Source organism: Zalophus californianus, chromosome 3 (assembly GCF_009762305.2).
Source record: "Zalophus californianus isolate mZalCal1 chromosome 3, mZalCal1.pri.v2, whole genome shotgun sequence".
Lineage (NCBI taxonomy): Eukaryota > Metazoa > Chordata > Mammalia > Carnivora > Otariidae > Zalophus > Zalophus californianus.
In genome coordinates, this window is record NC_045597.1 from 107781704 (window position 1) to 107799704 (window position 18001).

An 18001-nucleotide genomic window follows, 5' to 3' on the forward strand; every position below is an offset into this window, starting at 1 on the left:
AGAAGTTTAAAAGTATAATAGTAGTGGTTGTATTAGTTACTACATGCTTACTTCAGCAAGTTATTATATATATATAAAAAAAAGAGTATAAGTTGAAATTGGCTGGTTGATAGCAAAGCCTGAAAGGGAATAGACCAAGTGTAAAACTGAGGCCTCTCAGGTTTGGAAAGCAAATTGTTTCCAGGACCTGAATAGTAAGAAAAAATACTGAAAATGTCTTTGAGCAACAAAAGTTAATTAAGACTTCCCAATTAAACAGACAAATTTCACCTTCAAACAAAAGGTGTTTGCTTCCCACTGAAGCATTGTTTTCAGGCCTCAAAGTGACCACCAATAGACTGAAAGAGAAAACCAAGAGTGGGGGGTACAAAGAAATAATTTGAGTTTGATAATTATTTCTAGAATATAACTTAGGATATTGGTATATAAAAGTAATGGGAAGCAAAGAAATAAAAATTCTACTAATTTTCAATGAATTTATAACCACAAAAGTCATGAGCCTAGCTTACACAGTTTTTCATCTCTTCAAACCTTAAAACAACTTGAAAGGAACAAGAAACAATCTTTGAAATATAGAGTCCACAGGGGGAGAATATTCCCCATTGCCAATTTTGTATTGGCACACATTGATGTATTGATGTATTGAACACAACAGACTAGAAAGAACCTCCCAGGGGAAGCATAGGTAAAGAACAATGGACAAGGGGAAATGTTATAGGGAAAGAACCAGCATCTAGACAAGAGACTTCCAAACCACCAGGGCAGGAGGTCCTTCCTTGCCTGGCAGGATTTCGTTATTGCTTTATGCCAATGGCTACTGTGTGCCTCCAATCTTCTTTTCTAGCTGATAATTTTGTTTGTCATTCTATCACTGGTCCATCCATTTATATAGGGAATGGAGGGGACAGTCGGTATCTGTCCTTTGGTTCATAGTTTGCTGTATACAAGAAAGCACAAAAGGTCATAATGAAGAGGATTACACATCACATAGAGATCCTCCACTCTGACCTAAATGTAGTACTCTATGTATGGGATTAGATATATAAGTTTGAATATAGATGTTTGGTAGCTAGAAGAGAAGACTGTGACAGAAATGGCAAGTATTTATTGAAAGCTCCCACTTCCATAGTGTGGTGTCATGGGCAAGAAACTGCCTAATCAGGTGTTACAGTTAATAGCTATAGTCCCCAAGCTGTACATGTGTACTTATTTATATTATAACTGGAAGTTTGTGTGTTTTGACCACTTTCTTCTAATTCTCCCTTTTGCCAACTTCTGCCACCGGTAATCACAAGTCTGATCTATTTTTAGGAGTCTTTTTATCACTTTTTGTTTAGATGTCACATGTAAGTGAGTTCATACAGTATGTTTTTCTTTGTCTGACTTATTCCACTTGTTATAATGTCTTCAAGGTCGATCCATGTTGTCACAAATGGTAGGATTTCCTCTTTGTGTTTTCTTTAACAGTTGAATAATATTCCACTGTGTGTGTGTGTGTGTGTGTGCATATATACACATGTACGTGTATATCATAAATTCTTTGGATAAAAATGCAATGATACACTGATAAACACTTAGGTTCTTCCCATGTCATGACTATTGTAAATAATGCTACTGTGACCATGGGGGTGCAGATATCTTTTTGAGTTAATGTTTTCATTGCCTTTGGATATATTCCTAGAAGTGGAATTACTGTATCATATGGCAGTTCTATTTTTAATTTTTGAGTATCCTCCTTATTGTCTTCCATAACGGCCGTATCAATTTACAACCCCACCAGTGCTACACAAGGGTTCCCTTTTCTCCACATCTATGAGAGAATTTGCTATTTCTTGTCTTTTTGATGATGGCCATCCCAACAGGCATGAGGTCATATCTCATTGTGTTGTTAATGTGCATTTCCCTAATAATTAGTGATGTTGAGCATATTTTCATGTACCTGGTTGGCCTTCATATGTCTTCTTTGGAGAAATGTCTACTCATGTCTTTTGCCCATTTTTTAATGGGGTTGATTTTTTTTCTTTTTCTTTTTTTTTTTGCTATTGAGATGTGTGAGTTCTTATATATTTTGGATATTAGCCCCTTATTAGATACAAAGTTTGCAAATATTTTTTTCCCATTCTATAGGTTGTCTTTTCACTTTGTTAACGGTTTCTTTTGCTGTGCAGAAGCTTTTTACTTTGATATAGTTTTACTGGTTTATCTATTTATTTATTTAGTTGTTTGTGCTTTAGATGTCATATGCAAAAATTAATTACCAGTACCCATGTCAAGGAGCTTTATTCTTATGTTTTCTCCTAGGAATTTCATGGGGTTCAAGTCTTACACTTACGCTTTTTATTCATTTCAAGTTCATTTTTGTGAGTGGTGTAAAATATGAGTCTAGTTTCCTTCTTTTTACATGTGACTATCCAATTATCCCAGCACAATATATTGAAGAAACTGACCTCTTTCCATTGAGTATTCTTGGCTCTCTTGTCAAATATTAGTTGACTGTATATGCTTGGGCTTACTTCTGAGTTCTCAATTCTGTTCCATCGTTTTGTCTATTTTAATGCCAGTACCATACTATTTCTACGACTATGATTTATAGCTGGTAATCAGGAAGAGCGATGCCTCCTGCCTAAACACAATTTTTTACAAGTGCTTAGAAAGACAATTATCTCACTAAAACTGAAAGAAGACCAGATACCCTCAACATTTGACTTCTTCCTTTGCATGATTAAAAAAAAAAAATCTTGAGTAACACTACTTGACCCTGTAAAACATCCACCTTGACCCTAAGGCCAGACCAATTTCTCCCTAGTCAAACCATTAAGATTCTGGCTCGGGGGAAAATACCAATTTTGGATCAATATCCTGCAAGTCTCTGCAGTCAAGCAGAACAAAACATCACTCAGCATAAAAGCTGGGTTTTTTTCTTCTTATTCTTTTTTCTTTAGTTGAATATGATTATATAACCTACAGTAAAATCCTGAATTTATGTTATATATGAAAGAGTGGTAATATACAAGGGAAATGGTATCAAATACTTATTTCATTGTTTTTAATTTTTATCCTTTCCCTTGTGGTGGTGTTTCCAAACCAAGATTTTCTATTTTTTGAAAATAACATTTGTGCCTGACCCATCATGTACCTCATAAACTTCAAATAAATTATAGCTTAGTATTTTGTTTGTCATTTAGAATGTATTTTTTTTGTAAACTACAGTAACTATATCTTCTGGTTGTAATATTTGATATTTGATGCATAACTCTGTTATACTTCAAGCTCCATAAAAGAATACATCACATCATTATCTTTGATGCCCTCATTTCATCTGAGTGATATAGGAAATCCATCCATATATTTTCAAAAGCAGTACCACTGGCTCATATGTACTTCTTGTTTTCACAGAACTCTATGTAAGAAACAATTAGAAATAATTTTGACCTACTTGGAAATATAAAATTATTCTTTTCTAATAATGGCACAGATTCTTCCAGTATGCAAACTATTCTCTGGCAGAGAGTATAAGAGCTTTCATGCCACTTGAGATTCATTTTATAAGTGAAACAATAATTTACTTAATGTTACCCCAGTGCCTTAGAAAATTCACATAGATTCCAAAAGTGTTGGAGAATCTGATAGAATAAAAGCTACCATCAGTTTCTTAAAGTATATCTTTAAAGATAAAAATAGGGATACTAGGACTGCTATCCAGAGTACTCCCACCCCAGCTTCTTCTTTGTATTGCAAAATGTTACTGGAAAAAAAAATGCCATTTGCCTTAAAAAGAGAAAAGAAAAAATATTCCTCGGTATGAGTTTGAATGGCCTTGGCCAAAAGGAAATAGAAGAGTTATCCTAGAAAAGGAAATAAAGAATTGGAACAAAGTATTTGTCCATATTCCAAACAACTTTCGCTAAGTTAAAAGAGACCCCCTAAGTGCCTGGGAAGAACAAGGAAAGGTCAAAGAATTGCACAGAGGAGAGAAATATCATACAACAGTGGTTGTAGTAGATGACGTTGGTTCTTAATCCATTTTTCTTTTTCCATAGTAGCTTGGTCCCAATTCACTCCCATGTCCTTCTGTCTTTCACATAACAGTGGTTAAAAAAAAAAAAAAAAAAGGCTTTTGTTGTCCCATTCAGGTAAGCATCTACCCCATTTCTGACCAAGAAGGCATGAAAGTATGTCTGCTTATGAGCTCTTTTACACCCAAGGAAAATATAATGCTTTCCTCCCACAGTTTTTTTTTTTTTCTTTTCTTTTCTTTATTTTGAATTGAGTATCTTGCTTCTACACAGGATCCCTAGACTTCAGTAGCCATTTATGATAACAATAGAATTAGCCCGAAAAGCACACACTAAAGATAATATCACAAAGAGGTAAATGGACACACATCCTTAATAATATTGTTGAGCCATTAAAATAACCAATATAAGAACTGTCTTATATCTAGATTTTTAAGTGAAATAATAAATTCTTTTATAATTTAAGTTATACATAGTATTTTTTTTTCTATTACTTTAACTATGTGAGTGGACATCATTAATCAGAATGAGAATTCAGAGAAGAAATCTCTTTTATAGGGAGGGGTTGGAGGGATGGGAAGATACTAAATACAATTACTAGAAATAGCACTGTGAACTCAGTAATTTAGAGATAAGCTTAACAAACACTGAAAACTTATCGAGGAAAACGAGAGAGAGAAGAGTAAAGAGAGCAAATAAAGATGTAAAATGTTTTCCATTATTTTGAGTTATTTGTGTTATTATGAATGATGTGAGCTAAGAAAAGAGTGATAGTTGAATCAATTTGGGATACGTTTCCAGTAAAGGCTGTAGTGAACATAAACCACTCCAAATTATTCTTTCATAATTCCAGGATAATCACAATATAATTTGTATCTGAAGCAGACAGTGATTAAAGGTAATGCCATACATGAACCTCTACTTAAGGAGAGGCCTGGAGAGGACTTTGGAGCATTCGAGCCTAGACAAAATGAATTGATGAGAATAATTTGAGTCATATATAAGACAGCTAATATGGATTTATACCCTTCAGTGAGCCTTTGAACCACTAACTTCACTCGAAGTAGTGCAGACCCTAAAACACAAACTTGCATATCCATGTGTTCTTGCCTAATCACATCAGCAACTCCTGAAAGGAATTTGGGATTGAAAAGTGGCAGTGATAACTCTCCTAGAGCACTTAGTAAACTGGCCAATGTAAGTAGATGCCTATTGTTTAGATAATTTTCTATGAATCTAAATGCCATCTAGGTGTGCTGAAGTCACCCAGAGAGGGGAGTAGTAGTATAAATAAGAGATGAGCATGTAGATGTTTAGATTGATTGTGGACAGATAAAAATATGAAAATAGAGCTAACATCATAATGATACTCACTTGAATTTGTTGTTACAGATAAGAAAACACATTGGTAAGACTCGGGGAATAATTAATACAATTTTTTAAGACTAGGGATATAGTCTCTGTACTCCATTAATTACCCACTGAGTATAAGAAGTGAGCAAATAACTCCTTGCTACTCTTCACCTGGTGAATTTAGAGGTCCACCCACCTGAATACCACTCCTTTGTGCAGGACTAAGATTGTTTCAAAGATACATGAATAAACCAAAATACACTTTTAGCAGTTAGTTTTGTTTATTTTTCTATCTATCTATCTATCTATCTATCTATCTATCTATCTATCTATATATCTATCTATTTACCTATCTATTTTTAAAGAAACTTTAAGTTCAATATCTCCAAGAAGAAAATTAGAGCAAGTCAACACATAAACTCAGTAGGATGATACTGAAGTTATTGAAATGTCTCTATTCTTTGAGTTTTCTTCTAATAAAGAGAAATATGCAAAAAGATTTTGAGGGAGACTAAGTTTACATTATTTCAAGAAACATTTTTGTGGATATGTGTAGAGGATAGATCTTCCTCGAAAAGGTAAGACTCACAATTTGTAACCTATCAAAATGTGAATATGAACGTCTGAAGACTAAGGGTACTCATGAATTACATATGAGTATACAACCCTTAAAGATTGATACTTCCACGAGGAGAACAAGAACATATAGTGGCACGTCTTTGTTCAAACTTCCTAATGTTCAAACCCGTAACAACTTCAGAATATCTGAATCATCAAACTAACAGATAGTGGTTAGTTGTGGGGGTGTGTAGTCTATAGATTTAATTTACCATAGTGCAGTCTGAGGAGATTAACAGACAAAGGTCAGAAAAATTCTAATTATGTCTTATTAAAGGTGAATAGTGAGTGCAGGCTCTAATTTGGAAATCTAGGCTGGCTCTGAGAGCCACTTAATAGAATTGAAACACCTGATATCTACCCCAAAGATCTCCTTGTTACAAAACCCCTTTCATGGGCATGAGCAAACCTGCCTCAATTCTGGTTTCCCACATTCACAGAGCATCTTAGATTAGAATTTCGTAAGTCCATCCTACTGCCTGATAGCTGTTTACTTCGATTCTATCTCTAATTTCTCTTCTATGATTAGTTTTGCCAGCAGTAGAAATCCAGGTAGGTAATGGGAAAAAGTTTATTAACTATTTAAATACTGTCAATCACTCCTGTGTGCTTTCAACTTCAAGACTTGAGCTTCCTCCTCTGCTTCCTGGCAGTTGGCCTGCTCTTATAGAGAACAAAGACGATGACACCCTTTTCCCTGGTTACATTGGGTCATGAATTTCACAGATAAATCCTACAAACACTCTGCCATTCAGCTCTACAAGTCAAAAGTCCAACCTATACAGAAAAATGGTATACATTATACTTAGAAAATATGCAATTCCTGCTGTTTCTCATGACAGCGGAGAGTTTCCTTCTCCCTCTGGTTAGCCATCTCACATAACTCTACTGAGTTTGGGTTTTATATATGGTACCATACATCCACCAAAATACATTTTTCCCAAATTGCCAAACCAACTTCATTATCATCATTAAAAGTATAGCCAACTAAAAGATACATTTTTCAAAGCAGCTTTTGAAGAGGTAAGGCAAATCTCCCTCCATTTCTCCTGCTATTAAAGTCAAGCTCTAAGAATCATGTCTGACTTTAAATATATCCCAATGTCTTCTGAAGTTACAAGAGAATGAGCCAAAGATACCCTCACTCACTCCATACAATTAAGAAAATGTAGGAGAATTTTCACTGATGACACATGTCTCCTTTGGTAGGTCAGGCAGAGCTGTTCTAGCCTTGACTATTCAAAATACTCTGGAGCAGACCCCAAAGTAGAAGTTAAAGGAAAAACCTAGTGTTCCTATCCTAGATAGTATCATATTAATCCCAGACAAATTTCTGATAATAAGAGAAAAGTAGAATTTATTTGAAAATGTTCTATTACAAACTGGCTTATATTTATAAAAGAGCAAAGCTCTGCTGTCTCTGATTTCTACGATTCATGATTGAAAAACTGTGTTAGAGACATAGAGCAAACTCAAACAAAAAATTCCAGAGAACGTATTGTGATAAATGATACATGACAAAATTACATTTAAACAGTTACTAGGCCCAAAGGCATCCTGCAGAGAATAAGCACAAACAATATGGGGGTTTTCTACTCCTAATTCCTTTGATAAACATGACAAAATATGGTTCTTTCATGTAATGACAGAGAGAAAACAGGAAACTTGAGAACATAAAATACGTTGCTATTCAGAAAGGGAGATGGTGTTCACATATATTATATTTCAGATTGACAGTTTTATTTAGAAAGGGTCTCTGGATCTTTGTTTTTAAGAATGAGGAAGGATAAGATGGTAAAATGAGGGGTGAAACACAATAGCTTCACCTCTTAACATTTTTGACAGATAAGACTGTCTAAAGGATAATTTGAAATTCAGTTAGCACATCCAGGGAAAAACATGCAAGCAAATATATTTCTAAACAGAATTCCAAAAGAATGTTGTTGGCACGTTTGTAAATTTCCAATTCTTTCTTACTACCCTTATCCAACAACCCAAACAAATCAGCTTAAATACAACAGTTTAAATCTTTTACTAATGTCTTTTGAAGCATCGCTGCAGTCAGATTGAGTCAAGTAACCATCTGCTGCAAATACAAATAGAGCTACATTCAAGAATTATATTACACAGCCTTCCTAGCAAAGTTCTTATGTGCAAGCTGTTCTTGTCAAAATCAAAACCATTGTGATGATGCATCTTAATATTCGATCAGACTTTAAGTAAAGAGTGACAAAAGTCCACATATGGATGACAGCTGTTTCTTCAGTAAATATTTTCCCATTTATTGAATGGAGGCTTATGGTGGTTCAGGATATGTTCCATCAGACATTTCAGACTGAACTGCTTGGGGGCGATTAAAACAAGGATAAAATTTCAGTTTTCAAATCTTTGCTACACCTTACCTCTGAAAAAACCACAGCTCCTCAAATTAAAATTGTACATTATGTCATTAATGTGAGAGTATCCTTGCCCACTACTGACTGGAGAAACAAATGAATTTATAAGCCTCTACATCTTTTTTGCCCCTCCCACTCAATAATGCCATAGTATTTGTAAAATTGAAGCATGATTCCTATATTGATTTTCTAATCATATTAACAAACTTGTTGGGAATTTAAACATTTATGACTATATTTTGATAAACTGAGAAATATTTAAAAAAGATTAATGAGCCTATTAGCTAAAAGTTCAGATAAGACATCTTTTTTAACCAACAAAGAGGCTTGCAAAATTAGAAAGTAAAAAAAAAAGAGGGAGAGAAAATGAATTCTGATGAATTCAGTAACTACATAATTATGTAGTATTTGCATATCAGTAGTTAGAGAAAAAAAAGTTGGTTTCAACTAAAAGATGACCTTAATGTTTTAGTAGTGACCGTGAACTTGTATTATGCCCCTTTTATAAATCCCAAATGTGTTGGATATAAGTTTGTCTTTCAAGTCAAAATATTTCAGAAACTTGCTAACTACAAGGTCTACTGCTAAGGAAACTTAAAAGTCTTCTTTCCTTAACCCAAAACTATCCCGAGGCTCTTGTCTGGTGACCCCAAATCAATTCTTAAGAGGGTGACAAGTTGTTTGTATCTCAGGTTAGGCCAGCAATATTAATGTTTCAAGGAATTGGTATTTCCCAGCTTCTGCATGGTAAATTGTAGCCCTTTTTTCCTCCTTGCAATGCAAATGTTGAAATTGACATTTAAAAATACTTTGAACCTATAGTCTTATATTCCACAGCTCCTATCAGAGACTGATCTATTATATTTTTTTGATCTATAATATTTTTTCATTGGTAACTATCTCAGATCAACACTATAAAAAAAGAACTTCTTACCCTGCTATTGGATCTACTGCTATTGCCTTAGGATTATGAAGCTCCAGGTCAATCAGGGTGACACATACAGACCCATTGTAATTACAAACAAAGATCCGGTCACTGACATGGTCCACGAAATAGAGATTTCTGGTAAGCCAGTCAATTGCCATTTGTTGCACATCTGAAAAACACACATACACAAAATCATTGCATTGCAGGTGCAAATTTAGTATCATAAGCCAAAGAGTACATAAGTCTGCCCAAACCATCACAGAAGACATTTCAAAAGTAAAGGTAGTTTTATAATTTAAAAAAAAAACCTCCAAAGATAATTTTTTGCTATGCCAAAATAAGTGATTTAATTATCCTGTAAAGTAATGACTACCTTTTGATACCTTTCTTTTTGACATATAAGGACTGAGGATGATCTAGGGAAATGGGTAAAAAATTTCTAAATCTTAAAATACACGTATTTACAATAAAATCTTTGTCCTAAATCCCCCATTTATACAAAATAGTTCATTCAACCCAATGGTTCAATGATACATCTAACTCTTTAGTAGTAAGAGTAAACTTTTTATAAATCTAAGGGTAAACCCATATTTTCAGATCCTCTTCCATTAAAAAAATAAAAGGAGGGGTGGAAAAGGCGGAAAAGGAGATCTGTAAGATTTGTTTACAAAAAATATTCAAAGCAAAAGAAGGGGTGATATGTTTTCCAATGGCATACATAGGCATTATAAAACAGGCCTGCTCAAAGATTAATCCTCTAGAAGAGTGTTTCAATAGTACTTTCTGTGATGAAGGATATATTCTACATCCATGTTGTCTAATAAAGTAACCATTAGCCAAATGTGTCTAGTGAATACTTAAAACCTAACTAATGTGACTGGGAAACAAAATCTGTATTGTATTTCATTTTAATGATGTCAGATTTAAATCTAAAAAAATGTAGCTAGTGGCTACAGTGGATAGAGCAGCTCTAGGAGAATGTATCTGTGTTTGACTTGAGTACCTTCCATTTGAGACCTATACCACTGTGGAATTTCATGCTAATTTGTAGGTATTTATCTGGTAGAAAAGATAACTTCAAAGGTTATGGTCATACTGCCCTGTGAAGCATTAACCATTTTTATGCTTTCCTACAAATTTTATTTATATATTCTTTCTCTTTAAAATGCCTGCAAATATCCACTAATGCTCTTAGATCCGCCATGCTGGGCTGGTTCCCTCAATAATTCCATAAATAAATATCTGGTTCATATTTATTCTTGAATTTTATGACAGTCATGTTTTTATCTATTGGAAATTATACTGATACCTCTTTGTTTGAACTTACTATGGATCTATGGTTCATTCACTAAGCAGTTTCCTTATATAATCTGGACCCAAACATTCTTCCTACTCTGTGCTTCAAAATACTTCCTTAGTAACCTGCTGCTTCAGTGAATGATATCCCTTCAACAGAAAGACTAACATAGATGCATGTGTCATTATTATCACTCTTAATGGTATATTGTCAAAGCAAGGTACAGAAAATACAAAGTCTGTGGGAATTTCTATCATGCCTTACAAGAACAAGCAGAGAGTGGATATTGCAATTCATTGGAAACACATTTTCAAGCTATCGATTACAGTTTCATTCCTGAATTGCCCAGTCTTTATGGAAACGTAACCATTTAAATGTTCCACAAACTACATGCAGCTTTTTTCAAACAGTTCAGCAACCAGGATTTTTAAAAAGCTGAACTATTTCTCTGTCTCCAGAAATCTGCAAATGCATGCTTTGTTTGTTTTTTATTCTTTTTACATTATTATATCAACTAGAGCACAAAACCCACTGTTTCAAATGTCATTTTAAATACCCTGGGTTCAAATAAAGTACGTGCCAGAGCCCATTCAATGACCCATCCCTCATCTAGGCATGCAGTTTGTGGAGTCTTTGCAATTGTAATTCCAAACAAAAGAGCTTTTTGACAGCATTCACACCTTTTTTCAACTCTTTATCATTACAGAAAGATTCTCTGCTACTGAAACAATAGTTATTGTTAACAACCATCCAAGTTTGAAGCAACAAGGTCTCACTAAAGAACCTAATAATTAGCCAAACACTTAGTAATTGTGGGTATTGGCTTTGTTTCCTTTTCTTATATTTGAAATTTTTGTCTAATTTTAATGTAATCTTTTATTAAGATTGGAGAATTGAGGCAATTAGACAAAAAGTTCAAGTAAGCAAGCCAATAGTTACATAGATAGATAAGTAAATAAATTTAGCTGAAATTATTTATACATTTCAGGAGATAAGTGAATCTTCCAGACAATGGATTCAGTATTTCATTTTAATTTTGCTGAAATATAACCAAGATCATAGGAAATTGTTAAGGATCACTGCAATCATTTTATGACATTATGAAAAAAAATCCTAAATTTTTAGTTAGACCCTTATTACTTTACTGTTACTAGAACAAAAATTTAAACATATTCCTGTTATTATGTTTTCTAGTCGCTTGCTTTTTATTCATTTTTCAATTGAAGTCAACTGGATTTTTCCTTTTTTGTGGGGGGATGGCTTTTATTATGGTTACTCAGAACTTTCTAATTGGCAAATGCAAAGGTTACTATCCTGCTCCTATCTACAAAATATAAACATTGGTAAATTTTTAAATAATAATGAAAAAACAATGAAGTATTTTGAAACCTGTGCAACATCATATAAGTAGCTATTAACAATGTTCTTAAAACACAATATTTGTTAGGTCTAACAACTTAAAGTTGTACCCAGTGAAAATAAAATGAAAAATTCAAGGAAAAATTTTTTTTAAAAAAAGACAAATACTTATACTCTATAATTGGATTACAAAAACACTTTATAATAGACTTTTCATCATGATACAAGGCAAGTAATTAATTTCCAGAGTTGGTGAATATGGTACTGAAACATTTTAAATTCACTAAAATGTAATGTATACTAACTATTATGGGCTGAATTGTTTTTCCCCAAAATTCATGTGTTGAAGTCCCTACCTCCATTGCCTTAGAATGTGACTGCATTTGTATATAAAATCTAAAAGAGATGATTATACCAAGGTCATTAAAGTAAGCCCAAATCTAACCTGACCCATATCCTTATAAATAGAGATTAGGACCTACAAGGAGAGATAGCAGGAATCCCTACACATAGAGGAAAGGCTATTTGCAATCCAAAGAGTGGCCTCAGAGGAATCCAAAAGTTGAAACCTTGATCTGGAACTCCCTATCTTCAGAATTTTGAGAAAATGAATTTCTGTTGTTTAAGCCTGTGGTATTTTGTTACGGTACGCTGGCAAAATTACATACTTACTCAAGTATTGTTTCATAGAGTATTCCATGCCACAAAATTATTAAGAATAAAAGTCAAAATCTTGTTAAGAAAAGAATATAAAAGAATGTCTACAAGTCCTTTCGATGGCATACTGAACTATTGTCTCATAGACACCTTAAAAAATTAGTTCATTTTCCTGAGTAATATATCTTTGTTTAACTTACAATTTAATAGTTATCAGATCCTAGTCTCTATGAATTTAGATATTAATTTGCACATTTGTAAATTGCAAATAATTTATGTCCAACAGAGATGCAAATTATTTCCATCAGGTTGTAAAGATAACCCTAGTTTTATTGTCCTGTACGACATTAACTAGTTTTATACCTAACTTTACAATCTTAAATTAGCACGTTTTTATTTCATTGATTATAAATACTTCAATCTCTTCTGTACTCCTTTGAACCAGATTTACCATCCTCTGGTTCTCATTAATGAGCTAAGTGACTCCCTCCTTAACACATATTCACTATATATTTGTTTGAGTCATGTTTTTAACTTTTTGAAAGTTACACATTGACAAAATTTACTTCTTGATTTCTTTTCAATTTATTTGCATGTAATCTTCAACTAGCCAGAGATGGAAAATGGAAATGTCCACAAGAATGAGAAAGATAACATAAATAGGCAAAACTTGTTTGAAGTTTGAACTATGACAAAGCTAGAAGATAACCTGGAGTATACATCTACTTAAAAATGTAGGCTCAGTTCGAGCTGATTATTTTTACTTCATAGAAATGCTTCATTATTTCAAAGGAGCCCAAAATACAGTCTTTTGCTGTCTACAAGAGACTCACTTCAAACTAAAGATGCACACTGACTGAAAGTTAAGGAATGGGAAAAGATATTCCCATGCAAATGGAAAGAAGAAAGCTGAGGTAGAATGCTTATATTAAGCCAAATAGACTGTAACAACAACAACAACAAAAAATGGTTGCAACAAGAAACAAAGAAGGGCATTACATAATGATAAAGGGCAAATCCAACAAGAAAGTATAACACTTGTAAATATTTATGCACCCAACATAGGAACATCTAAATATATAAAGCAAATATTAACAGATACAAAGGGAGAAGTTGATAGAAATAAGATAATAGTAGACTTTAATACTCCACTTCCATCAGTGGATGTCCAGACAGAAAATTAATAAGAAAACAATGTCCTTGAACAACACATTAGAACAGATAAACTTAACAGTTTTAACTTTTTTTAGTTATATCTAACTAAAAACAGCAGAATACACATTATTCTCAAGTGTTCATGGGATAGTCTACAGGATAGATCACATAGCAGGCTACACAACAAGTCTCAATAAATTTAAGAAGACTGATCACATTAAGTATCTTTGCTGACCATAATACTATAAAATTAAAAATCAATTATAAGAAGAAAATTAAAAGAAAAAGAAACAAACACAAACATGTGGAGACTAAACAGCATGTTACTAAACAATAAATATGTCAATGAAGAAATTAAAAAAAGAAAAAAATAATACCTGAAAGAAATGAAAATTGAAACACAATTGTCCAAAATCTATGGGACACAGCAAAGGCAGTTCTAAGAGGGAAGTTGATAGAAATACAGTTCCACTTAAAGAAATAGAAAAAAAAAAAAAAAAGCCCATCTAGCCTTACACCTAAAGGCACTAGAAATAAAAGAACAAACAAAACCCAAAACCAGTAAAAGGAAGGAAATAATAAAGATTACAGCAGAAGTAAATACAACAGAAACCAAAAAAGTTCTCCCCCAAAACCCCAAAACAAAACAAACAAACAAAAACCAACAGGACAAATCAATAAAACCAGGAGCTGCTGGTTCCTTGAAAAGCTCAATAAAATTGATAAACATTTAGCCATGTGACTCATCAAAAAAAAAAAAAGACTCAAACAATTAGAAAATAAAGAGAAATAATAACTGACACCACATAAATACAAAGGATTATAAGAGATTATTATGAAAAATTATTTGCTAACAAATTGGACAACCTAACAAATAAATTCCTCGAAACAGATAACCTCCCAAAACTGAATCAGGAAGAAATAAAAAATTTGACAGACCAACTACCAGCAATGAATTTAAATCAGTAATCAAAAAACTCCCAACAACAATAACAACAACAACAAAAAAAAAGAAAGAAAGAAAGAAAGAAAGAAAGAAAGAAAGAAAGAAAGAAAGAAAGAAAGAGAAAGAAAGAAAGAAAGAAAGAAAGAAAGAAAGAAAGAAAGAAAGAAAGAAAGAAAGAAAGAAGGAAGAAAGAAAGAAAGAAAGAAAGAAAGAAAGAAAGAAAGAAAGAAAGAAAGAAAGAAAGAAAGAAAGAAAGAAAGAAAGAAAGAAAGAAAGAAAGAAAGAAAGAAAGAAAGAAAGACAAACAAAATCCAGGAACAGAAGTCTTCACAGGTGAATTCTACCAAACTTTTAAAGAAAAGTTAATACCTATTCTTTTCAAACTATTCCAAAAAATAGGAGAGGAAGAAAACCTTCCAAAGTCATTCTTTGAGGCCAGCATTACCCTGATACCAAAACCAGATGAAGAGATCACTAAAAAAGAGAACCTTAGGCCAATATATCTGATGACCATACAGGCAAAAATCCTCAACAAAATATTGGCAAACCCAATCCAACAATTCATAAAAAAATCATTCACTGCAGTTGAGTGGGATTTATTCCTGGGATGTGAGGGTGTTTCAGTATTTGCAAATCAATCAAAGTGACACACTGCATCAACAAGAGAAAGGATACAAACCATATGGTCATTTCAATAAACCGAGAAAAAAACACTTAAAGTACAATATCCATTGATGATAAAACCCTCAACATAGTAGGTTTAGAAGGAACATACCTCAACATAATAAAGTCCTTATAAGAAAAACCCACAGCTAATATCATACTTAATGATGAAAAAGCAGAGATTGTCTCCTAAGATCAGGAACAAAACAAGGGCATTCACTTTCACCCTTTTTTTTCAACATAATATTGGAAGTCCTAGCCACAGCAATCAGATAACAAAAGGAAATAAAAGCCATCCAAATTGGTAGGGAAAAAATAAAAACTTCAATATTTGCAGATGAGAAGACACTATATATAAAAATGAATTCAGTAAGGTTGTGGGATACAAAATCAATGTATAGAAATCTTCTGCCTTTCCGTACACAAATAATGAAGCAGCAGAAAGAAAAATTAAGAAAGTGATACCATTTTAATTGTATCAAAAATAATAAAATACCTAATAAACTTAACCAGAGTTGAAAGATCTGTACTCTGAAAACTATAAAGCACTGATGAAAGAAATTGAAGACAAAACAAAGAAATAGGAAGACTTTCCATGCTCATGGATTGAAAGAACAAATATTGTTAAAATGTCTATACTACTCAAAGCAATTTACAGATTTAATTCATTCCTTATCAAAATACCAACAGCATATTTTGCAGAACCAGAACAAGCAATCCTAAAATGTGTATGGAACCATAAAAGACCTCAAAAAACACCAAAAGCAATCTTGAAAATGCAGAACAAAACTGGAGGTATCACAATCCCAGATTTCAAAATATACTATAAATCTGTAGTAATCAAAACAATATGGCACTGGCACAAAAACAGACACAAAAATCAACAGAACAGAATAGAGAGCCCAGAAATAAACCTATGCTTATATGCTCAACTAATCTTCAACAAAGGAGGCAAAAATAGGTAATGGGAAAAAGACAGTCTCTTCAACAAGAAACAAAACAAACAAAAAGTATCTTCCTCCTTTGTCAGGAAAACTGGACGGCTACATGCAAAAGAATGAAACTGGACCACTTTCTTCCATCATACATAAAAATAAACTCAAAATAAATTGCGGACCTGAATATGAGACCTGAAAGCATAAAAATCCTAGTACAGAGCAAAGGCAGCAATTTGTTTACATTGACCATAGCAGCATTTTTCTAGATATGTATCCTGAAGTGAGTGAAACAAGGAAAAACAAACTACTGGGACTACATCAGAATAAAAAGCTTCTGCACAGCAAAGAAAACAGTAAAACTAACAGACATTCTACTGGAGGGAGAAGATCTTTACAAATGACACAACTGATAAAGAATTAGTATTCAAAATATATGCAACTCAGCACCAAAAAACCCAGACATGATCCAATTAAAAATGGGCATAAGACAGCAACAGATATTTCTCCAAAAAAGGCATACATTTAACCAACAGCCACATGTTGGTTATGTACTCAATATCACAAAATGCTCAATATCACTAATCATCAGGGAAATGTAAGTCAGAATGGTTAAAATCAAGAACACAAGAAAAAACAAGTGCTCGTAAGGATGTGGGGAAAACCAAAAACCAAAAACCTGTGCGCTGTTGATGGAAATGCAAACTGGTGCAGCCACTATGGAAAACAGTATGGCTATTCCTCAAAAAATTAAAAATATAATTACTATATAATCCAGTAATTCTACTACTGGGTATTTACCCAAAGAATATGAAAACACTAATTCAAAAAAATACATGCACCCTCATGTTTACTGTAACATTATTGATAAACAAATAAATTATGAAAGCAGCCCAAGTGTCCATCAATAGATGAATGCATAAAGAAGATGTAGTGTGTGTGTACACACATACATATGTACATATATACAATGGAAGACTACTCAGCAATAAAAAAGAATGAAATCCTTCCATTTGCAACAACATGGATAGATCTAGAGATATTACAGTGTTAAGCGAAATAAGCCAGTCAGAGAAAGACAAATACCATATGATTTCATTCATACATGGAACTTAAGAAACAGAACAAACAAACAAAAGCAAAGAATAAAGAGACAAACCAAAAAAGAGACAAACTGGTTATCAGATTAAGAGTATACTTATCACGAGGAACACTGAGTAATGTATAGAATTGTTGAATCACTACATTGTACACCTGAACCTAATATAACACTGTATGTTAACTACACTGGAATTAAAATTTAAAAAATAATAAAGTAGTTTTCTTATAATTAAAAAAAAAGGAAAAAGAAAAGGGAAATAAAAGTCATTCAAATTGTTAAGGAGAATTGTTAAGGAAAAAGTTAAACTGTTACTATTTTTAAATGACATAATACTATACATTAAAAAAAATAACCTCTAAAGCCTCTATCCCAAAACCATTAGAATTAATAAATGAATTCTGCATAATGCAAAATCAATAGACATATATCTATTGCATTTCTATATACTAAAAATGAACTATCACATAAAGAAATTTAGGAAATTATCCCATTTATAATGACATTATAAAGAGTAAGATATGGAGGAATAAACTGAATCAACAAAGTGAAAGACTTATACTCTGAAAACTCTAAGAC

At 32.8% G+C, this 18001-nt stretch overlaps 1 protein-coding gene across 1 annotated transcript in view; it reads right to left on the bottom strand.

Moving 5' to 3' along the window:
- Positions 1-18001, bottom strand: part of LRP1B (LDL receptor related protein 1B) — a 1883216-nt gene that overhangs the window by 955102 nt on the left and 910113 nt on the right. Inside the window, 1 exon segment of the mRNA XM_035726875.1 lies at positions 9318-9480. Coding sequence (XP_035582768.1) covers positions 9318-9480 — 163 coding nt within the window.